Source organism: Malania oleifera, chromosome 4, assembly GCF_029873635.1.
Source record: "Malania oleifera isolate guangnan ecotype guangnan chromosome 4, ASM2987363v1, whole genome shotgun sequence".
Lineage (NCBI taxonomy): Eukaryota > Viridiplantae > Streptophyta > Magnoliopsida > Santalales > Ximeniaceae > Malania > Malania oleifera.
In genome coordinates, this window is record NC_080420.1 from 108401492 (window position 1) to 108425255 (window position 23764).

The 23764-nt window shown below is 36.6% G+C and overlaps 2 protein-coding genes across 5 annotated transcripts in view; both read left to right on the forward strand.

The window, feature by feature from the left end:
* Positions 1-507: 507 nt before the first annotated feature.
* LOC131152833 (probable nucleolar protein 5-2) lies at positions 508-6384 on the forward strand. 3 transcript variants are annotated; one of them, XM_058104719.1, is made up of 9 exons: positions 508-635; positions 1069-1165; positions 1282-1323; positions 2329-2508; positions 2591-2755; positions 4304-4504; positions 4902-5399; positions 5476-5610; positions 5702-6384. In XM_058104719.1, the coding sequence occupies exons 2-9, from the start codon at positions 1088-1090 to the stop codon at positions 6098-6100; spliced, it is 1698 nt and encodes a 565-aa protein (XP_057960702.1). In that variant the 5' UTR covers positions 508-635; positions 1069-1087; the 3' UTR covers positions 6101-6384. The 3 variants fall into 3 exon arrangements, with proteins under 3 accessions (XP_057960702.1, XP_057960703.1, XP_057960701.1); XM_058104718.1 differs by lacking the exon at positions 508-635 and adding an exon at positions 651-809; XM_058104720.1 differs by lacking the exon at positions 1282-1323 and having other exon boundaries at positions 562-635; positions 1069-1192; positions 2303-2508.
* A 3480-nt stretch (positions 6385-9864) lies between these two features.
* The window catches only part of LOC131152832 (probable serine/threonine-protein kinase At1g54610), a 57533-nt gene continuing 43633 nt past the window's right edge, over positions 9865-23764 (forward strand). The window contains exons 1-6 of one of the 2 annotated variants that reach the window (XM_058104715.1): positions 9865-10106; positions 10283-10839; positions 11111-11395; positions 11514-11831; positions 12474-12701; positions 21800-21900. In XM_058104715.1, coding sequence (XP_057960698.1) covers positions 10462-10839; positions 11111-11395; positions 11514-11831; positions 12474-12701; positions 21800-21900 — 1310 coding nt within the window. In that variant the 5' untranslated portion in view covers positions 9865-10106; positions 10283-10461. The remainder of the gene's footprint in view (positions 10107-10282; positions 10840-11110; positions 11396-11513; positions 11832-12473; positions 12702-21799; positions 21901-23764) is intronic. The other variant, XM_058104716.1, reaches the window with a different exon arrangement.

A 23764-nucleotide genomic window follows, 5' to 3' on the forward strand; every position in this document is an offset into this window, starting at 1 on the left:
CACTACAGGAAGATCGAAAGTTCAATTTCTTTTGAGAAGATCTTGTTATATTTTTTAAATTGAGGTGGGGATTAGGAGGTGTTTGATTATACTATGTCATAATTGTCTTTATTTGCTGGGGTAATAGACACTGATCTCCTTTAAGATTTGGTAAAAAAAACGGGATGTGAGATATTAATCATACACATCTCCTGATGTTTTAAAATTTTCGAATATATTTCTTAAAGCTTGTAAAAAAGGTACAAATCTCTTATTATATTTTACTAAAGAACAAGTTTTTTGAAAGGTGTTCTATATCTCTCTTTTTAAAAAATATCAGAGAAAGTCTGTGACATTATTAAAAGTTTAAAAACAGTTAATAAATTTTTTTAAATTTTAAAGAGTGTCTATCTCTTTTTATAATGTATTTTACCGTTATTTTTTAACGAAAAAGAAAAATGCCCAATGTTTGGATCGGCTAGAATTTTGGACCAACCCGACCCATGAACAGCCCGGTATATCGTTTATGTATCGGGGCGGGTAGCCATCGTCATAAAACCCTCAGGTCTCTGCGCTTTAAACCCTAGTTCCTCATCGCCCCTCCTCTCTCTCTCTCTCTCCCAGTCCCTCTCCTTCTTTAGCAGCGCAGAAAAGAGGTAATCGCTTGGATTTTCAGTAGTGGTGTTCTTTATGTCTTCATTCGCTTTCGAACATCTAATTTCGGTTCGGGGACCTTGAATCTATCTTTTGAACCAGCTGTCGGCATCTGTTTTTCTGTGTGTATTCTTTGCGATTTTCTCTTTGAGTGTTTGTTCAACTAGCTTGATTCTGTAAGTTCGTTTTGAACGGCTGACTTTGAAAAACTACCAATTTGTTCTGTATGATCAGCGTTTTAAAGTCGTGTGCGTGTGTGTGAGAGACAGAGAGAGATTTTGTTCTGCTATTATGTGTTCTGTTGGCTCTGGTATTTCATGAGTTTTTTTTGTATGGTCACTCTTGTGATGGTTTATGAGCAAGTAGATTGAAATGATAAAAAAAATAATTCTGTTGCTTATTTGAGCGGTTGCTGACAAAGGTGTTAACTTGTAGCTGTGCTTGAGGCTTGAAAATGCTTGTGTTATTTGAAACTCCGGCCGGCTTTGCGCTCTTTAAATTGTTGGATGAAGGGAAGTTATCTAAAGTTGAGGTAATAAATATTCAACTTTTAATAGTTGTATTTTATTTCAATTCGCATGAGATTTATTTGCTTAGCTTGGATATGTGTGATATTATTTCTAATCATTCTCGGAATTTGTGTTGCAGGACTTATGGAAAGAGTTTAATACAGCAGACTCAGCTAGACAGGTCAACTTTATGCTTCTTGACTGTCTCTTTCTCTCAATCTCTGTGTTTGTGTAATTATTGAAATAGAATGCATATTCTTGAAATATGTTAAGCGATATCTAGGCTGCAAACTTCGGTGAGGGATAGGATGTTATTTTAATGGAAGGGTTATTTATTTTAAATAAATCATTTTTCTTTATCCCTGGAAAACTGGAAAACGAAAGAAAAAATCATTAAAAGAAAAAAAAACTAAAAGTGTAGGATGCCTATTTAGTGTTTTGCTGCAATAATTGAAAAATTCCAGTGCTTTATTGTCGGAGCAAAAGACAATAGTATGAAAGCAGGAGGTCAAATGGGGAAGGAAGTCACATCCATTTTTTAGCTATTATAGGCATGAGTGTTAGTTTCACTAGCCCATGTAAGTTGGCTGGGTGTTGAACACCAGGATTTCAAGACAACTCTTAACTTTGGTATTATTGTTCTTATGACTTCAAAATAAAGCTAACTTCAATATTGATTATAGTTACAAAGGTGTTTGTAAGTTTTGTACATCCGTGTGTTGAAGCTGATAAGGTTAAATGCATTTTTTAAAATAAAAAAAATATATAGATGTGGAGATGATGGCTTTGGAATATTGAGGCATTAGTTGTGATTATATAATCCTGATAAAAAAAAAAAAGTAAACGGTGCATAACTACAAAGCTGCCTATAAGACACGGGCTATCTTTTCTCTTATTTTTTGTTTGTTGTTTAAAATTGCACATATGTTGTTTAAATTACAATTCACTCACTATGCTTGGCATATGGTTTTGTAATCTTTCCATGTTTATTTTTTCCAAGTTTTCTTGTATGCCCTTATCATGGATTAACATAGGCAATCTGTCATAGCAGTTCTCATTCTTAATTTGCTATTGTCCTGAATTTTCCCGATATAGGAATGATCTAGGAATTTTTAAAAAAAAATTATTGGTTCTAGGTTTAATTCGGCTGTGAATTTTAGAATTGGTTGGTTTCATATCAATGCAGGTAGTGAAGCTGAAAGCTTTTTCTAAATTTGAGAACACCTCAGAAGCTTTATCTGCTGCAACCTTGCTGATTGATAGTAAACCTAGCAAAGGCCTGCGCAAATTTTTGCGTGCTCATTGTGATGGTGAAATGCTAGCGGTGGCTGATTCTAAACTTGGAAATGCAATTAAAGAGAAACTGGTCTGCTAATACTTGTGTGATTTGGTTCACTTTTATTCCTATGTACAGTTTGTTCCATCTAAGATCAATTATCATAATGCAGCAAATTGAATGTGTTCACAACAATGCTGTCATGGAGCTTATGAGGGGGGTGAGAACTCAGTTAACTGAACTCATTTCTGGTCTGGCTGTTCAAGATTTGGCTCCAATGAGCTTGGGCTTATCCCACAGCCTGTCCAGATACAAGTTAAAATTTAGTCCTGATAAGGTTAGTTTTCTTTTTGTACTATTTCATGACCTCTGAGTATATTGTTAATTTTGATTCTGTCAATACTCTTACACCAGTCAGGACAGTTTCTCAGCTTCACTCAGCTCAACTATACCCTTATCCTGTTATCTCTACTCTGTAACCAAATTTCATTTCTCTCTTCCTGGAAAGTGGGCCAGGGAGAAGTATAATGTCTACATTTTGGAAATTCCAATGTAAAAAGCACATAGATGATATAGAGCAATGAAATATCGGTAATTATGTGGGAAATGGACTTCATAGCAGAACTTCACCAACAAAACTTTGTGACCTTTTGGCTGAGAGAATATTCTCATTGCTTCTATAACTTCTTATTTATGATGGACAATAAGAAGAAAGTGAACTGAGCCTTCATGCACACACAAACAGACATCCTTAGTGGTTGATACTTGTCTAAGTTAACATTGTTGCATGATATTAGGGGATTACAGAAACAGCCTCTCCAAATTCTTCGACATGTCCTTCCTGGATCCCTGCTATGACATATTGACACGGAGCTTGTGCGTTGGAGGTTATATATTTATCTAGTCGTTGACCTCTTTTACTTGGTGATTGAATCAAGAAACTCCTTGCAGAGAAAAAAATAAAAAATAAAAATCAAGAAACCCCTCGTTAAAAAAGTGAAGCATTAGGTAACTCTCCTTGATGAGGCCTTGCCAACACAAGAAAAAAAAAGGTTTAAGTTAAGATCAAAATTCATTAATATTTGTTTGAAATTTGAACTAACAGTTTTGCATGATATCTATTAGGGATGCATGTTGATGACCTCTTATTGGTCGCAAAATCATGATAAAGAAACTGCATGTAGAAAATGTGAAACAGTTATCTGTGGTTCCTGATGAGACTACTTTTGCAGGAAAAATAAATAAATAAATAAATAAATAAATTAAGACAAAATTACACTAATCAATTGCTTGATTGGACTTGGTTAATGCTTCATCAATTGCCACATATGTTAGAATGTAACCGTCATCTCTGATTCAGCTGGATTACTGTAGGTGATCATTTGTGGTCGATTTTCCAATTAGTGGAAGCCTCACTTGATGTGATTTGCTTTTTGATGAGAGGAGAGAAATACAAGTTTGGCTTTTTTTCTGCCTTGAATTAGTTATCTACTTCTGTTTGCAATGGTAATTTTTTTTTTGTCTCCCATTTAATTATTCTGTAAACTAGACTTCATGTTATTTTGTTTGCATATTTTACCTATTGGATCTCTATCTCTATTGTGTCTTTCTGGGTAGATAATAGTAGATATTCCAAGATAAATTATATGTTATTTGTCTATTCGAAATCCTTATTCTCTTTTGTTTTTTGTTTTTGGTTTTTTTTTGGGTGGGATTGTATTCTGGCCATCAAGATTTGAAGATAAATGTTTATCAATTTTTTATTCTATTCGTTTTTTTATTTGTTTAATGCATTGTCTTTCTGTTTAAAATTTCCTTGGATTGTTAGTTATGCCATCAGGTTTCCACGGAACCTTGTAATCTAACACTTGCTGTTCTTCTTTAGGTGGATACAATGATCATTCAGGCCATTGGTTTGTTAGATGATCTTGATAAAGAGCTGAACACTTATGCAATGAGGGTACGAGAATGGTATGGTTGGCATTTTCCAGAACTCACAAAGATTATACAAGACAACATCCTGTATGCAAAGGCAGTGAAACTGATGGGTGACAGAGTAAATGCAGCAAATCTTGATTTCTCAGAGGTATTGGCTGTCAACCCTTGGTTACGTCTATTATAATAATAAGAACCAACTTTCTGATATTCCTATCTAATGATTGGGCATGCTTTTGTACCACATGCTGTGAACTTCATAATTCTAAAACCTGGCTAGGCTTAGACCTTGGCTGTGCAGTATCTTCCTGTGCACTAGATTTCAAGTTCCCTACAGTGTATCACTTCTCAGACTTGGAAGATGAGCATTTTTGGCGTGGGACTCATGACCCCCATGGGGCAGCGATTGTATTATTGGTACATAATGTTGATCACATGATCCTGTTTGGAGAAATAAGATGAAGATAATCAACATATATCTTATATTTGTTTAATTTCCTCTTACATGAGTGATCATTTATTCTTTTCCCCTGTTCAAATCTACACAGATATTGCCAGAAGAGGTTGAGACGGAATTGAAAGATGCAGCTGTGATATCCATGGGAACTGAAATCAGTGAGCTAGATTTGATGAATATTAAAGACCTTTGTAACCAAGTTTTGTCTCTTTCAGAGTACAGAGCCCAACTGTATGATTACTTGAAAAGCAGAATGAACACAATTGCCCCGAATCTAACTGCTCTTGTTGGAGAGCTTGTGGGTGCTCGCCTTATTGCCCATGGGGGCAGTTTGTTAAATCTTTCTAAGCAGCCTGGGAGCACAGTTCAGATTCTTGGTGCTGAAAAGGCACTTTTCAGAGCTCTGAAGACAAAGCATGCAACACCCAAATATGGGCTTATCTACCATGCATCCTTAATTGGTCAGGCTGCCCCGAAATTCAAGGGAAAAATTTCGCGTTCTCTTGCTGCTAAAGCTGCATTGGCAATTCGGTATGATGCTCTTGGGGAAAGTGTGGATAACTCTATGGGGTTGGAGAATCGAGCCAAGGTAATTCAGATTAGAGGTTGGATTTACTTGTTTTTCCTCTTATCTTAAGGCTTTTCTCACAAATGAAAATTTGTAGCTGGAAGCACGGTTAAGGAATCTTGAAGGCAGAGAATTGGGTCGTTTTGCTGGTTCAGCTAAAGGCAAACCCAAGATTGAAGTCTATGACAAGGACCGAAAGAAGGGGCCAGGGGCAATGATAACTCCAGCCAAGGTCTGAGGTTCAAACAGTTTATTTCATTTTGTTTTTTAACTGCATTTCCTTTGATAAGGCCCATAAGATTAATACTTCTGCTTCCACGTAGACATACAATCCTGCAGCAGATGCAGTTCTTATGCAATCTGCTGGAACTGCTACTGAGAAAGAGGAAGAAATGGTCGTGGTACAGATGCAGGATGAAGCCCAGCCTTCTCAGGCTGACAGACTAGAAAAGAAGAGAGACAAGAAAAAGAAGAAGAAATCTGATGTCCAAGAGACAGATTTGCCAAACAGTGCAGAACCTGAAGTTGAAGAGGTGGTGAAAAAGGAAAAAAAGAAAAAGAAGAAACATTCGACTGAGAATGCCGATCTACAGGAAGATGGTGAGAATGCTGAAGTTGGGGAGAAGAAGAAAAAGAAAAGAAAGCATGCTGAGCCAGACGAAGCAGAAACTGAAACGCCGAAGAAGAAAGAGAAGAAGAAGAAGAGAAAGAGTGAAGATTGAGAAGTTGGAGTTAAACTGTCAAATTCAACAATTTTGGATTATCTCAGGCACTGGCTGAACACTTATTACCTGTAAAATTTTACCCCGGATGACAGTTTAAAATTTGCCAGTGAGATATGAAGTTGTTTCTAGTGTATTATCTGATCTCTTGCTGAGGACGGTTGCAAGAAGCTTGTTTGGAAGAGGTTACTCATTAACGGAGTTAGGTTTTTTCTTTTTAATGTTTTGGGGTTGATCAATTGGATTTATGTTTTTAATTTATTTTTTAATCTTCATTCCTGGCATTTGATGTTTTTCATTTTATTAGTTTCCTCCACTGGCATGGCCAAAATTACATCCTTCCTTGTAGAGGCTACTTTCCTCCCCACTTCTGCCTAGCCTCTCTGCTCCATCTTTTGCCTCGTAACAAAGAGGAGATTCTTCGGTTCTGAATTTTTTTTCCCCAAACTATGGGTAAGCATGGGCATGTCTTCTGTAGAATTATTATATGTATATAATGCAGGCTCATGATGATATGGGTCTGCTTGCAGGTATTGAGTGAGTGTAATAGTGTGACTTCACTTAGTTACTGTTACAATCACTCGGTGCTTGCCACGTGGGCTCGTGTCATCGCGCCTGTTCTTCAACCTTTTCCATGAGTTTTGAGGTTCAGATTAGGTTATATATCACCTCTGGCCCCCTTGGGATGGGGCATAATGGTTAATCCTCCTTTGAGGGAGAAGGCAGATGGAGTCTGCAACGCACGAAAAACAAGAAAAGGTAGAATTGTAATTTGATTTGCTGATTTTAAGAAAAATAAATTTAAGATTTGAATTTTAACATGTCTGAGAACTTTAGAATGGAATACATTGCAATGAAATATGGATCTTTATGATTTTACATGGTTGTCATTATTTTTCTTTTTGTTTGATTTTGATGTAGTAAACATTGGGTTAACAGTTATAAGCACACATATGAACGTGACCTGTTTCACGACTATATTCTTAAAAATTTTAAGGATATTATAAAATAATATTACTTAGTTACGAAGATATTTTAGAATAACTATGAGCAGTTATAAAGATATATTTGACATAATTATAATGATATTTTGAGATAATAATATGTAGTTATATAGGAATATTTTAGAACTATTATGAATAGTTATAGGAATTAATTTGACATACATATATATATATATATCTATATATATATATGTATATATCAAGTGAGAAATTTCTTTTATAATATTTTCTTTGTCCCTCTGCTCTTTCCACTTAAACACCATCTCAAAAAAACCTCGCAAGACCCGAATCTTGTTCGTTCAATCAAAAGACGACTTTGAGGTTATCATCTGAACCGCCTTTAGAAGACAAAACTCGTTTATGGTAATAGAAGTACAAAATTTGACTGAATTTTATCTAAATTTAAAATAAATTCAAATTAGGATTTGATTATTGGAGAAGATATTATTATTAGGACAACAGAGGAAGCTGGGTATCCCCGACAGCCACGGCATCATACTGTAGTCTGTGGATGTAATGGGGGAGCGTACAGATTAATATATGCGTCTTGTGTAATCAGCAAAACCCTTTTCTTCGAGTCTCAGTTACGCTCAGAAGTGAGGGAAGGGCGTTAGGTGCAAAATCAATTCTCTCCCCCTGTCACTGTTTGCCCGATGCTTAGAGCTCCCAGCAGAATCATCTCTTCCCACTTCTTCTTATTCCAATTCATGATATTTTAAGCCTTTTGACTTCTTAATCAATACAAGTGAAGTGTATGCAAGAAGAAGAACTTGTATTGGCTATAATAACAATGATAATGGTGAGTGTAATTATACCAGTGGGAAGCATATTGGAGTGCCTCAAAATGATGCTGCTCCTGTCCTGCTGCTGCTGGTGATGTTAAGTTTTTAGGTTGTTAACTACTGTTACTATTGCTACTACTCATGTGAACTTTCACCACAAGTCACCATCTTCCCATCTCTATACATTTTACTTTTGTTTTATGCCTTCCTTCAGCTCCTAACTATATTAATATTATGCTAGGGTTTCCTTTTTAAGTAGTAAAATCCCATCATCTTCTCATAATATATATATAATGAAAATTTACCATTTGGGGTCTGTTTGAATCGAGAACTTTGTCTATAAAAAAGAAAAATAAGAAGGAAAACTCGTTCTACTGTATTTTTTTTTTTTTTTGAATATCGCCGTGTGTCCACGTGCGTTTTACGCTACGTGACTAATCCCACATCCTGTGGAGCTAGCCCCACAACACCACAAGGAGAGTAAATTCAGGAGCCCAAGGAAAGAATTGAACCTGGGAGGCTTCATCAGCTGACCGTCAAGCGGCACTCCCAAGAAGCGACCTTGCCACCTAAACCATACCCTAGGGGCGTTCTACTGTATTTTTTGTCTATATCAAATAATGTCAAAAGTGAAGATTTTTTCTAATATGATTCAAAATTAAGAAAAATTAAGTGTTTATGATGTGTAAAATCAAATTTTGTCTATTGGTTTGGTAATTTTTTTTTTAATTTTTTTTTTTCTGAATTTCCAAGATAGCCAAACAAAATTGTTGTCCTTAATGTATTTTAAGTTTCAACACATAGTGTTTATGTCCCACCACAAAATAAAACTAAACTAAAAAAACACGTGAATGAAGTGGGATACTATGTAAGTCAACGCATATATTTTGTAAATTTATAAAAACCGAAATCCAAGGTTTGACTTACATAACGACCCATTTATTTTTGCTAGTGGGGTCCGCATATATGGCACACACTAATTTTTCACAATAATAACAAAAAACAAGGCTAAATAAATATATAATTATTGAAACTAGTTTTCCTAAAATGGGTGCAATGAAAAAAAAAAAAAAAGCCCTTATCTGTGCCAAATAAATATATAATTATTGAAAGTAGCGTCAGGAAAGTCCGTTACTTATTATTATTATTATTATTATTATCATCATCATCATTTCATGTTGACATATTCGTACCTATTTATTATTTTAATGATAAAAAGTCATATTTGAAAAAAAAATAAAAAGTTGTGGGAGGATCAGTCTCTTCCTATGATCATATACCTCTACAAAAAGCTACTAATTCATCTAAGTCAAGTTTTTTGAGTTTGATTTTTAAGAATATGTTTGAGATAATGTAGGTTATTGAAACTTATAACCTTACTTTTATAAGATTTAGGTGCACACATAATGACAATAAATTTTTAGTTTTTAATTAAATTTTATATAAAAGGAGTAGAATCAAATATTATAAGACGAGCACGTAACCCTAGATGTCTTACTATGCAGACAATCGATAACTTTTATAATTTCTTTGTGAAAAAAAAGAAACATCTTTATAAATTGTAAAATCAATGTGGCACTTTAATCCTATCTTCATTTTGCTTTAAAAATATTTATAATGTGATTTGAAATTATTAACGAAAATTAAACAATGTGGCACTTTAATCCTATCTTTATTTTGCTTTAAAAATATTTATAATGTGATTTGAAATTATTAACGAAAATTAAATAAGAAGTCGTTGATTATTTTTACGCATTTATCAAAAAATTAAAGAGAGAGCATTTGAATTGTTTAAAGTAAACTATAAATTCAACAATTAAAGTTAAAAAAATTATATTTCACTATTTAAAAAGCATTGAAAGATTATTAAAATAGTGTTATTTTGATTAGATTAAATCTCATGAACTCTCACAAATTAAAAACTTTAATTAATTATGTAAAATTTGATATAATTAAACGACATGACCTAATAATTATTAATCAAAAAATCCTTACGAGGAGAGGTTTTGACTTGCGGGAACCAGCGGCCATATATAACGGCGATCTGTTGCTTAATCCTTCTCTTGTCGGAAAAGCCCAAAAAGAGCAAAGCAGAGCAGAGAGAGAGAGAGAGAGAGAGAGAGAGAGCGAGCGAGAGCGAGGGAGAGAGTTGAGTAATCTGCTCACACAGAATTCGATTCTCTATCAGAAGCTTACGAATCTCTTCAAGATTCAATTCAAGTAAGTATAATCCCACTTCGCTTTCTCTCTCTCTCTCTCTCTCTCTCAGGCGCTCGCGCAAGCGTGTGTGTGTGTGTGTGTGTGTGTATAGATTCTTTTATGGCTATCTACCGAGTTCTGGATCATCTTTGCTAAATTGGGTTCAATGATTTGCACGCCTTTTTTGGTTGTTTCAGTACAGAGATTGCTCAATTGGGGTGTGAATTCGTGGTTTCTTTGATCACACACAGGGAGAGAGAGAGAGAGAGGGAGAGAGCTGAGTAATTTGCTCATTTAACGGGTTTTTTTACTTGGGTACTGGTTGATTTGTAGCGATTGAATGAACATGTTGAGAGATGAGGTTTAAGAACAACAAATGGGGTGTGTTCTTGGTAGAGAAGCCTCCTCGGGCGTAGCTTCGGAGGCTAAGGAGGAGAGGAGGGAGAAGGAGAATGAAAAGAAGGAGGAGAAGAGGGTGGAATCTGATGGGAAGTTAGATGTTGGTGTGGTGGAGGCTCATGGTAATGCAGAGGTCGCGGAGGCGACCCAGACGGAGGAGAAGCAAGGTGGGAGTCGACGGCCACGGGGCGATAGAAGAAGGTCGAGGACGAATCTGAGGTCAGGTAATCTGCCAAAGCATCTTCATGGAGAGCAGGTTGCAGCCGGTTGGCCATCTTGGCTCTCTGCCGTTGCTGGGGAAGCTATCAATGGTTGGATTCCTCGACGTGCAGACACTTTTGAGAAAATTGATAAGGTAGGTATTCTTGTTTGTGTTAAATGGTAGCCTATGCAAATCTGGCGTTTGAGCAATGGACCATGCTAAATGATGGAGCAGTATGCTTTTAAATTTGCAAGATTATGGTTGAAAAATAAAGAAAATTGGTGAGCAATGTTATTCAGGATGGGGACTCAAGATGGAAGATGTATGGCATTCTTTTTTCCGTCCGCTTGTTGTTTTTCTAGTTAACACATTTGGTTTTCTTTTTTTGTTTTGCTTGTTTGGTTTTTTTTTTTTCCAATGGTAGATTGGGCAAGGAACCTATAGCAATGTGTATAAAGCTAAAGATATGTTGACGGGGAAAATTGTTGCACTAAAAAAGGTCCGCTTTGACAATTTGGAACCTGAGAGTGTGAAATTTATGGCTAGAGAGATTCTCATTCTGCGTCGATTGGATCATCCCAACGTAGTGAAGTTAGAAGGTTTAGTTACTTCGAGGATGTCCTGTAGTTTATATCTGGTGTTTGAGTACATGGAACATGATTTGGCTGGACTAGCTGCAAGCCCCGGTATCAAGTTTACGGAGCCTCAGGTTAGCTTGAAATTGCCTTTACATGAAGAAATCAGGGCATGCTTCAGTGTGCTTTCTTTTGGCAGGACAGGATTTCTGGAAGTTTGATATTTATTCGTAAATATATGTCTCCATACAGGTCAAATGTTATATGCACCAACTTCTATCTGGACTTGAGCATTGTCATAACCGCGGGGTGCTGCACCGTGACATTAAGGGGTCAAATCTTCTTCTTGATAATGGAGGAATACTTAAGATTGCTGATTTTGGATTGGCTTCCTTTTTTGATCCTAACCACAAGCACCCTATGACTAGTCGAGTGGTCACTTTATGGTATCGACCCCCAGAGCTTCTCCTAGGGGCTACTGATTATGGTGTAGGTGTGGACCTCTGGAGTGCAGGCTGCATTTTGGCTGAGTTATTAGCTGGCAAACCTATCATGCCTGGTCGCACAGAGGTAGCTATTATGGTTTATTTTTTTTTGAAATTTCAGGTTTCATTTTGCATGATTTGCAACTCTCTGAATCAATATCCAATTTTCTATTTTTTATTTACTATTGTCTTGCTTATATTTATCATGTATCATCTGTAGTTTATGTTTGTTAAAACTTGAGAACATATTGATTGAGGGATTGATGTTGACCAAGGAGTGTTTGCCTGGGTTAAAAACATGCAAAAGCTAAAATTTCTAGCATAGGAACAATTTCGAGTATGATTCAACTTCAAAAAGGTAAAAAAAGAATGGTCAAGGTACTCAATAATAGAACATAATGTTGGTAATGTATCAGTTATTGAAGGGCATCAGCATTCTGTGTTGGATTCTTTAACCTTATGTCCAATTTATTCATGGAGCGTTGTTGCATTATTGGTTCATTTGTTGTTTTCATGTCAATGGTTCACTTTCTTGAGGTATTCAAAATGATCATTTTCCTCATGCATCTCGGATTAGATATTTGAAGTTTGAATATAGCAGTACATAGCACATCTTGAGCAGACCTGGTAGTTTATGATGTTCCCAGAATTCATGCAAAAGCATGCTATGTATCTCGAGTGCATTTGCATTTTCTATTGATTTTAACCTCAATTTTGTTTCTCTTAGGTGGAGCAACTGCATAAGATATACAAACTATGCGGTTCACCCTCTGATGAGTATTGGAGAAAGTCAAAGTTGCCGAATGCAACCTTATTCAAGCCCCGAGAGCCTTACAAACGTTGCATATCAGAGACATTTAAAGACTTCCCTCCATCATCACTTCCACTTATAGAAACTCTTCTTGCAATTGATCCAGCTGAGCGTTTGACAGCAACTGTTGCATTGAGAAGTGAAGTGAGTTCTTGCATAGTTATGACCATTCTTGTTGTTGTTGCTTTTTTTTTTTCTTTCCCATTAGTGTCATTCATTGACACTAATGTAGTTAGAAAGTCTCTATCCTCGTCCCTGTGTCCTGTTGCATATTCCTTTCTTTAAAATTTAAACAATTCTGAATCTCTCTTGAGGAGATTATTGATCTATGTTGTGTGGTATTTGTTCCTAGTATTATGGTGAAAATTAGCCCATGTTGCTGACACAATAGAGTTAAATATGATCGGAATCTTCTATAAATGAATTATATTCAATCTTCAAAAAGAAGGTGTGGTTGGCTGGTGGAATAATCAAAGGAGTAAAGATTACATCCTATGTGTAGGAAGTGTGAATGTCAATGGAGAAATCTGAAGCCTAGTTGCATTAGCCATGATCTATGGTGAAATTTTATTGAATCAGAAGGTATTAGGTTCAGTATCTACAAAGAAAGAAAAGCCTTTGGGAACAAACTTCTCATGTTTTCTAAAGATTTCAAGTGTCGAACTGTGGGAACAAAGTTCCCCATTCTGTAGGAGAATATCAACTGCCAAACTGTAATGGTAGTCACTGTATTGTCGTTGTAATGTTAGATCTGTGGATGATGAGGGTTAATGAAGAAGTTGGAGCGAAGGGATGCTTAAGATGCTCTTCCCCCCCCCCCCCCCCCCCCCACCCTTTTTTTTACAAGATTTTTGGATAAGTGATGCTTAATATGGTATTAATTGGGAGAGACACAAATCTGCAAGTTATTGACCAACAAAAATTTGCTACAGTCCAAATACTCTTGTGAGGTCCTCATTGTTTTCTCATTTGAAATAGTGATAATTTTGTAATCTTTATGAACATATTTTAAGGATTAGGGACAATGAAATATGCATGCTTGTCCCAAAAGCACTTATCTGTGCTTTGGGGATGGTTTTTATGATGTAGGACAAGAAGCAAGACCGTGGGAAGATCCATGTTGTAGGCTACTTAAGAAGAATTGGATTGATAATTGTTGGGTTTAATTAGTAGTTTATTATGTATTTAGTTTAATTATTATAGTATTATGTGTATTTTGTTGGCTTGTTTGTAATATTTGTGTAAAGTAGGGGTTTGTTTGTAATTCATGTAGTTTTAGGGGTGTGTGTGTAATTTTCCGTGTTTAGGCTTTCCTATAAATAGTGTGTGAAAGCCATGTTGTAAGTTAGATATGCTGAACAATTTGAATTGAAGTGAATGTGGGTTCCCCCCTTGGTATCTCCTCTCTCCTTCCTTCCCCTTCCTCCTCCTCTTCTAATTTCTCCATGGCTGCAGAACCTTGATGCTTGCATCATTGAAAAAATTCGGCCTCAAATGTTGAAGTGTTGGGAGGATCAGAATTAAGAAGCAAACTTGGATTCTTCGAAAGCTAGTGCTTGTATAAGACAAGGAACCATGCTTCATTGGCAGTACCGTAGAATTGATTTGAGAATTAGCAGCAATGAACTCATCAGGGGTGACAAACTCTACAATAGGAATGTTTGAAAGACTTTGGATGTCTTCAAACACGTTCACTGCCTTAGTTGTAGTGTCTTTAAGTTGAGTAACTTTGACATGATCAATAATCTCAGATTCTTTGTCTTGGCTACTTGGTAGAGCAGACTTCAAAACGATTTTCTTCCCATTACAATGGAAGGCATATGTGTTCTCAAGCCCTTGAGTCACACCCAAATCATCCAACCAAGGAGAACCAATGAGTACATGGCTAATCCTCATAGGCATGATATCACACCAAACATAATCAAAATAGTCACTCATTTGGATAGGAACCAAACATCTTTCATAAACATTAATGTTAAGAATTATCAATCCAAGACATCTCATAAGGCTCTGGGTGAGGTTCCGGATGAAGCTGCATTCAAGTGACTTTATTTATGGAAACCACATTCGTTGGACATCTTCCATCAATAATGATTTTGCAAACTTTTTCTCCGCATTTGAGAAAGGTGTCGAAGAGCTTGAGATTGTGCCCAAGGCATGATAAATGGCATTCCTTTGTCCTATAATTTGTCACCATGTTGCTGAATTTATGCATATATATATGTATGCTGCAACTATATATCACAACCCTTTAACACAATTTCCCACAAGCCTTACTCCCAATTTCTCAAAAACAATCTTTAATACACCTTTGAAATTGATTGTCCTGCTGTAATGAAACACATTTACAAAGAATACTCACCAATTACAGCAACAAAACCTGATTCTTAATACTTGAGTGACAGTTTCTAGGGTTTTGAGCTAAAAATTACTGTGCTTTCTTGCAATGTAGTGTCCACAATCAAAATATCTTCTTGCAGATCAAAATATCCTGGAGGAAATCCAAGATCTTGTGGCTGAAGCAATTTTTCGCGAGACTGGAAATTGCAGAAAACTATGGAAGTTTCTCAGTTGCAGGTTGCCGGCATGTGCACCGCTGATGAGGCACTTCCGGTGATGAAACTTTGGTCGAGGGGAGATCAGGGGTGAGGAGTTTATTGGTGATGGTGGTGTGATGAGAAAAACACAAGAGATCAAGGTTTTTGAAGTGCCGACGACCAGAGAAATTTTGGCCTCTGCGTGGGGTTCCTCTGGTGGTTGGACGGCAATGAAATTTTGAGGGTAAGGGTTTCAGGGGGGTTTTGTTTTTGATGGTGTGGGTGGTGTTGCAGGATGGTCATCGGAAAGTGGTGTTCGAAATCTGGGGACATGACTGGAATTTATGAAAAGTTCAGAAACTGCTGAACTGCTTTTTGGTTTTTCTTTTTAACTGAAATTCAGAGAGAGAGAGAGAGAGAATTAAGAAACTGAAGGGGATAAAAGAAGATGGGAGGTTGGAGGAGTTGCTGGGCAGAAACTGCCAAGAGACAGCCACAGAACTCAGAAATGAGAAATAGAATTGAGAGAGGTATGGGAGAGAATTAAAGAGGAGGAAGAAGAGAATGAGAAGAGAAATAGAGAAGAAGCAAGAGGGCAGAAGGCTGCTCAGCAGCAAAGGATAAGGTACAGAGCAGGAGATCAGAACAGAAAACCAGAGAACAAGAAGAGAAGAAAGAAGAAGTAGCAGCATAGAGGGAGCTGAAGTTACAGAACAAAGGAGAGAAGGAAAGAAGAAGAGGAGGAGAAGAAGAAGCAGCAGCAGGGAGGGAGGAAGAAGTTGAGGAGAAGGAAAGAAGAAGTTGCAGCAGAGGGAGATAGGAGTTGCAGAATAGTGGGGGAAAGGAAGAAGAGAAGAAGAGTTGGGGAGAAGAAGATTGAAAAGAAAAGATGGGGGAATTGAAATGGAAGAAAGAGATTGTGGTTGGGCTCTGATACCAAATGATGCAGGGGCGGCATCAAGGTTCTGCAACCATGGAGAAACTAGAAGAGGAAGGGGAATGGAGGAGAGAGGAGATACCCGCGGGGGGACTCACATGTACTTCAATTCAAATACATCAACAATTGACTACAACATGGCTTTCACACACTATTTATAAGAAAGCCTCTTTACATGAATTACATATAAACCCATAAAACTACATTACGTTACAAATATACGCATACTTTACACAATATTACAAACAATCCCCAAATACACATAATCCTATTATAATTAATACTAAACACACATTGAACTACTAATTTAACCCAACAATTATCAATCCAATTCTTCTTAAGTAGCCTACAACATGGATCTTCCCAAGGTCTTGCTTCTTGTCCTACATCCACTTGTTAATGATTATTTTAGTCATTTAGCATTATTAGTGTGTAAGTGGTATGTTTTAAGGGTATTATGTTCATTAAAATGTACTTCATATATGTTATAAATATTAGGAGAGACATATCATTGTGTTAGGTCTTTTGAGTTACCTAAATTTTCAACATGGTATTAGAGCAAGATCCAACCTAAACCCTACCACCACCACCAAACCAATACCAAACCCTAAACCCTACTACCAAACCAAACCCTAAACCTAATCAATCATATAGGAGGATCAACTGCAAGGGTTTAGGGTAGGAGCCTAGAAACCAATCTAAGATTGCCAGGAAACTTATCCATTGCTAGAAAATACCTTGGCCATCTCTGCCTTTCTTAAAAGCATCAAAACCCTTCCATATTTCACAAAACAACCACATAGTTAACAACCACAGCCCCAAAGCTGCTTGAAGCAGTTCTATCCTATATATTTGGTAGTGCAAAGTAGCCATCATTTGTTGATGTTTATTCTTGCATTCTTTGTGCTTCCCCTACCCTTGCATATAGTGCTTTAACCCATGGCTCTGAGAGCACAATAGTTGCCACATAGGGTAATTTTGGTTTTCAACCAAGCAGCCCATAAGTGGCCTTGGTGGAAGAAATGGATAAGGTTGAAGCACTCCTCGCAAGTGCACTCATTGTAGATAAGGATATCATATTATTGAGCAGTGTTGAGATCTCCACTGTAAACCTCCTTGTGTTGCCAATGCAACCACCATAGATTCCACGCCTTTGGGCCCAAATGGGGAGCAACATACTATATCTATTGTGGAGGAAGAGTATTCCAAATTCAGTATCAAGCATTGCAACAAGCTTCTCTTGCCATTGCATCCATTGCTTAGACAACTAACCCTACAACTTGCCTGTCATCTAGTACTTCTCATCGTAGTCCTTAGGTTATAGATTTCGGATGCCACTACTCATATCACTAGTATACCTAATTTATTCTCGACCCCTTGACATCCTGAAAACTTACTGTGTGTTATTCTTGTTGATAGGTCTCCAACATCCTGAAAATTTACCTCGTGTTATACTTGTTACTGGATCCACTAGTGTTGTTAAGGGGATAGGGACTATAAATCCCACGTCCTCTATTTTGGTTTCTTTTGTTTTATATTCCCAAATTACCTTTCAATCTTATATCAGTTAGCAAGATTAGCAAATCCATAAATTGTTTTACATTCTTCCTTGAATCTATGGTCATTTAGGATTTGAAGATGAGAAAGACGATTAGCAGAGGTCATGAAGCTGGTGGAATTTATCACTTTGAATTGCTATCTTCTTCTACTGCTTGCAATGCTGCTACCACACCACTTCAAATCCATTGTCTCCTTGGTCATCCTACATTGGAAAAGTTGAAACCACTAGTTCCTGATTTGAGTCTTGAGTCTTGTGTTTAGTCTTGAATGCATCTTGTCAGTTAGAAAAGCATCATCATGTTCCTTTTTCTTCCCGAGTCAATAAACAGGCAACAAGCCCTTTCATGTTAGTCCATTCTAATGTTTGGGTCCTAGTGGGGCTGTGTCCAAGTTGGGTATTCGATACTTTGTAACCTTTGTTGATGATTATTCAAGGATGACTTGGCTCTATTTAATAAAAGATCATTTTGAATTATTTCTTATACTTTGTGTCTTTTTTTTTGAAATAAAGACTTAATTTGGTTTGCCAATTTGGATACTTCGAAGTGATAATGCTAAAGATTACTTTAGTACACAATTCACTACTTGTATGACTTGGTTTGGTGTTGTTCATTAGTTATTTTGTGCCCACACTCATCAGCAAAATGGTGTTGTAGAAAGGAAAAATAGACATATTCTTGAAGTCACTCGCACCTTGGTTTACCTTCTCATATATTCAGCTCATTAGATTTGTGTCCTTTGTTCCTAAACTAACCACTGGGTGGATAAGTTGGATCCTTGTGCTATAAAATGTCTTTCTAGGTTACTCATGTACTTAAAAGAGATATTGTTGCTATAAACTTATAGTTATACTTTGAATCGCTTTTTTGTTTATGTCTATTGCTGCCAAGAATCATATGGCTTTTGTTAAACCGTCCTTCGACCGCGACCATCTGAAATAAATTAAACAAGAATGGTTTGGAGGACCTAGGGTGTACTCTGGGGGATCACTCCGTTGCCTAAGTTAGGGAATTGGAGGTTCGGATTGCAACAGTAAGTGAAGAGTGAGTGAGAATGAGATGCTTACCTCCTCTTGGAGTCCCTTTTTATAGTGGTGGAGGTTGACCCTCCATCAATTCGGCATTGATGGGCACATTATTGTGCTTGTGGGGGTTATAAAAGTTTTATGGGTATTTATGTGGAGGTTTTAAGTGCTGTTTTGTAATCGTTCCCGCTCATGAATAAGTGTATTGAATTTTGCGTGTCAGCTATGCAGAGGTGTTAATGGTGGTTTCATAATTATTCGTCCTTATGAGTGTGGATATTTTGGGTATATCAATGTCGATGTTACCTTGTTTGAGTCACACCATACTGCTCATAGTCTTTGAGTGCTTTTGACCTTAAATAAGTCTCTTCCTTTGCCAAATCGTCGAGATTCTAGTTTATTGTCGCTACCCAATAGTTTGAGTCCTTATCGTGTTGATCATTCTAATATGTAGGTGTATTCATGACGGCGGCTCTGAGGAAGAGAGTTCCCTCTAGATTTTACTGCTGTGTTGTTGGCTTCCTTGTTTGATGATCATATTTCCCATGATGTTGATCCTCCCATTGTTATCCAAAAGGATGAACGCACATGTACATGACATCCCTTCAACTTTGTTTGCTATGATTTCTTGTCACTTTTCTATTATTGTTTTGTTACTACTCTATCCTATGTTGTCCTTCTTAAATCTATTTCTGAAATCTTAGCCCACTGTAGGTGGAGGAATGCAATGGTTGAAGAGATGAGTGCATTACAGGACAATGATATTTGGGAGTTAGGGAATTGGCAACTCTTCCTCCTAATAAATCTTTGATTGGTTTCCATTGGGTATATATTGTGAAAGTCAACCTTGATGGTTTTGTGTGTTGCTTGAAGGCACGTATTGTTGTTGAGGGATATACTCAGGGGTATGGTTTGAATTATTTAGACACGTTTTTCTTGGTTATTGAACCTACCTCAGTATGTTTATTCACCTCCTTGGCCTCCACTTGTCAATGGCCTCTGTATCAACTTGATATGAAGAATGCCTTCTTGCATGGTGATCTTGAGGAGGAGGTCTATACGGAGCAAGTGCTTGGGTTTCTTGCTCAGGGGGAGTCACGCTTAGTGTGTTGGCTAAAGAAGGCATTACATAGCTTAAAAAAGTCCCCCAAAATATGGTTTGGTTGATTTAGTGTTGTAGTATTTGAGTTTAACCTTCGATAGGTGTAGTGGATCACTATATGTTTTATCCTTACACTCCATCGGGTTGGATTCTTCGTATTGTGTTTTTGGATGATTTTGTAATTACAGGTGATGATGATCAAGATATTCAGAGCCTAAAACATTTTCGATAGATTAAGTTTCATACTAATTATTTGGGACTATTAAAATACTTATTGGGTATAAAAGTATCCAAATATCGTATGGAAATTGTTTTGTCACAAAGGAAGTATGTTCTTGATCATTTGGATGAGATTGGGTTGTTGGGATCCAAACCTGTTGATTCACCCAACGATCCTACCAACACATTAGTGTTGGATATGGGTGATTTGTTGCTTTACCCAAGAAGGTATTGGAGACTTGTTGGAAAGTTGAATTATCTTACAGTCATTTGATTGAAATTATCTTTAGCAACACGGGGTGTGAAGTCAATTTCTGGATTCTTCAGGACAAGTCATTGGGATGTAGTAATTTGCATCTTAAGATATTAAAAGGTGCACCTGGGGAGGTCTCTCATATTGAGATCAATGCTTCACTTATTTTAGGGACATGTTGATGAAAATTGGGCTGGATCACCTTCAGAAAGAAGATCCACAATTGGGTACTGTATCTTTGTTGTTGGTAAATGGTAATTTGGTTTTAGGGGGAGTAAGAAACAAACTATAGTGGCTATATCAACTTCTGAGTTAGAGTATAGGGCTATGGTTCACACTACATATGAGCTTGTTGGGTCGAAAAATGTGTTGGAAGAATTGGGTTTTCCACATTCTCGGTCTATGGAGTTTGTGTGATACTCAAGCTGCCATTCATATTGCATCCAACCTAGTCTTCCATGAGCAAATCAAACACATTGAAGTTGATTGTCACTTTCTTCAAGAGAAACTTGTGCAAAAGCTCATTACAACCACTTCTAAAGTCCAATATTCAGCTTGCTGGTTTGTTTACTAAAGCTTTGGGGGATGCTTGTGTTCAATTCATTTGTAACAAACTAGGAGAATATGGTATCTATGCTCCAACTTGAGGGGAGTTAGTGAGGGTATTATGGTCATTATAATGTACTTGATATTTGTTATAAATAGAGGGCGAGACCTATCATTATGTTAGGTCTCCCGTTTTACCTAAAATTTCAACAATATCTTTGGCGTCCTTACATGTCTTTGTATTCCTAGGAATCTTTCAACATGATGCTCTTTCTTTTGTGCGACGGACTTTGACTGCTTTGTATGAGGCTTTCGTAGTTCTATAAATTCCTTCCTTTCTAAATATAGGTTTCTTTTTTCTTTTTTTTTTTTTTTTTTTGCTGATGGCAAAAATGTTATGCCTCTATCTTTTGTCATTTTCTCGACTAAACTGGATCTACACTGTGGATTATGTATAGTGTACACTGGATAGAATTAAGCAATTTACTGGATTTAATTACTCTACCTCTTAGTACCACTGCCTGAAACCTCAGATATTAACTGACTGAATGGATCCAATATTGAATCTATATAGCCGTGGATATTTGTCCTTTATCATGAAAATAATATTTGATGGAAGGAGGGTTGGTAGCCAACACTAAGTAGTTGGGCTTAAGGCTTGGCAGTTGACTCTATTACTTCTGAGGATTTTTTAATCAGTTCTCAGCTTCTGCCCCCTTTCAAATATCCCGCTTGCATGAACATAATTGAGTTTATGGAAATGAATGATTTTTGTGGAGGGATTTCTTGAAAGGCGAGGTGAATTAGTGTTGTACACAGGTAATGTATGTTCTAGCGTCGACTATTTATTACCATTGTAAAGCACAATGGTTTCAATGCATATTGAAATCATAATTGATAATGTCAATAATATATTTCTTGAATCCTAAAGAGGATTTTACACAAAAAATGAGTAGAGAGTTTTAAATTCTATACGAGTCCAGAGTTATACATATCTATACTATGTGGCAGCTTTTTCAAATATGGTGCCCATAAGCCTCATTTTCTCCTTTTCCCTGTTGCAGTTCTTCACAACCAAACCTTATGCTTGTGAACCATCAAGCCTCCCACAATATCCTCCAAGCAAGGAGATGGATGCCAAGCGAAGGGATGATGAAGCTCGAAGGTGTAGATCACTTAACTTTACATCAATCAAGTTATTTAACAAGCTATTTAACTTTATTTGTTCATAGAGTTTAATAACGAAAGCCACACATATTACCCTGGGTGATAGTTTTTTATGCCTTATGGTTTAATCCCTTAATGAAAATTTATTTTATACCTTTGTGGAACAGGGATTGTTGTTATGATCCTTGAAATGGCCTAATTTCATATTTTTGTGACTAATTTTGACAAATAATAAATTTGCAGAGTTTAAAAGCCAACAAATGGAGTTTCTATTTCAATTACTTGGATCAAAGAAACCTAATTAAGAGTTACCACTTTATTATGCTACGGTCATTGATCCCACAATCCGTATACTAATAAACTTTAAAAGCCAACAAATGGAGTTCCCATCTCAGTTACTAGGAACAAAGAAACCTAATTGTAAGTTTACTTTTTGTTATGCTAGGGGCATTGATCCCACAATTCAAAATTCCAAATTTGGGGGGCAGGGGCTAAAAGTGAGAAAGTTTTAGGCATTCATTTTTGCTGGCCTAGACTAGTTTCTATGTTCATTTAATGGCTTCTTTTTGATTCTAAGAACAAGCCAAGCCAAAACCTAGAATCCAAGTTTGAGAGTTCCAAAGCTTAGAGCAAATAAGTGTACATTTGCATGGATTCAAGTTTGATATATATATATATATAAATCATGGAAGCAAATTGAGTAGCATGACAAAATTGGATTGAAAATATATATATAAGCCAATGCACGAGTCTCCCATGCCAGATTGTGGTTGAGCGCAATTATACACAAGGACAGGACAAATTACAATTGTCAATTTTATCTAATATTGGATTGAGCTTCAGCTAAGCCCAAACATCCCACTATAATGCACATAGAAATCAGAACCTGAGTAGTTTTTTGCCTTTGTGACATGAATGACCCCTTTTAATTTTTTATAGAAGATTAAGTGTGCTTGAAACAATCTTTCTTTTCTCAAAATAATTCAATGAGAAAAATAAGCTTGGAAGAAAATGGTGAAGTGTGGGGTGCTTTCAAAAACAAAGTCCATTGATAGAGAGAACATTTTCTTAAACTAAAAGCAACTCAAACTTGCAAATTTAAGTTACACGGACATTCATATGTGAAGAAGAGAGGACTCTCAAATTTAAGGACCACACAATGTGAGACTAAAATCGGAGAAGTGGTGCAAGGAATGCCAGTGGTCTAATGACATTGTGGAGGCTTCAATTGAATGGACGAAGCTGATGGCACAGAAGCAACAGCAACCTGGCTTTGACACTATTTGACGCTGTTTTTTTGTGAACAATCACTTAGAACTCATGGGTAAAAGCTAAAATTCAAATTCAATTAATTTGATTCCAAAAACGAAGCCTCAATGTGCTTACAATCCTCATAAACCAAAAATTAAAAAGACATACCTGCTAAAAATAACTAAGTGGAAAATGAAATCGAATAAACCAAAATTAAAAATCTCCTCCTAAATGGGGAGTAGGACAAATGGACTGGTCCCCTTCTCCACAATGGACTACTGCCTCCTTTCCTTCCATTATTTAATGTGGTCCTTTGCCCCCTCAAACACTCTGACAAGATTTTGCATATTGATATCCTATGAGTTTGCGCAATTGCTTCGTCCAAAATAATTGGTGTAGGATCAATACCCCACCTCCAAAACAAAAAAAAAAAAAAAAAAACAAAGGAAAAAAGAAGCTATTCTAATAAAATTTTATCTCAATTTCTTCTCTCACTAACAAGAGATCTTTTTCATCTTAATCATATCAATCATTCAATGGATATGGCACAGCACATTATGTGACCATATTTCACATCAACATGGGACCGGCCAATGTATTAGGCATTGTAG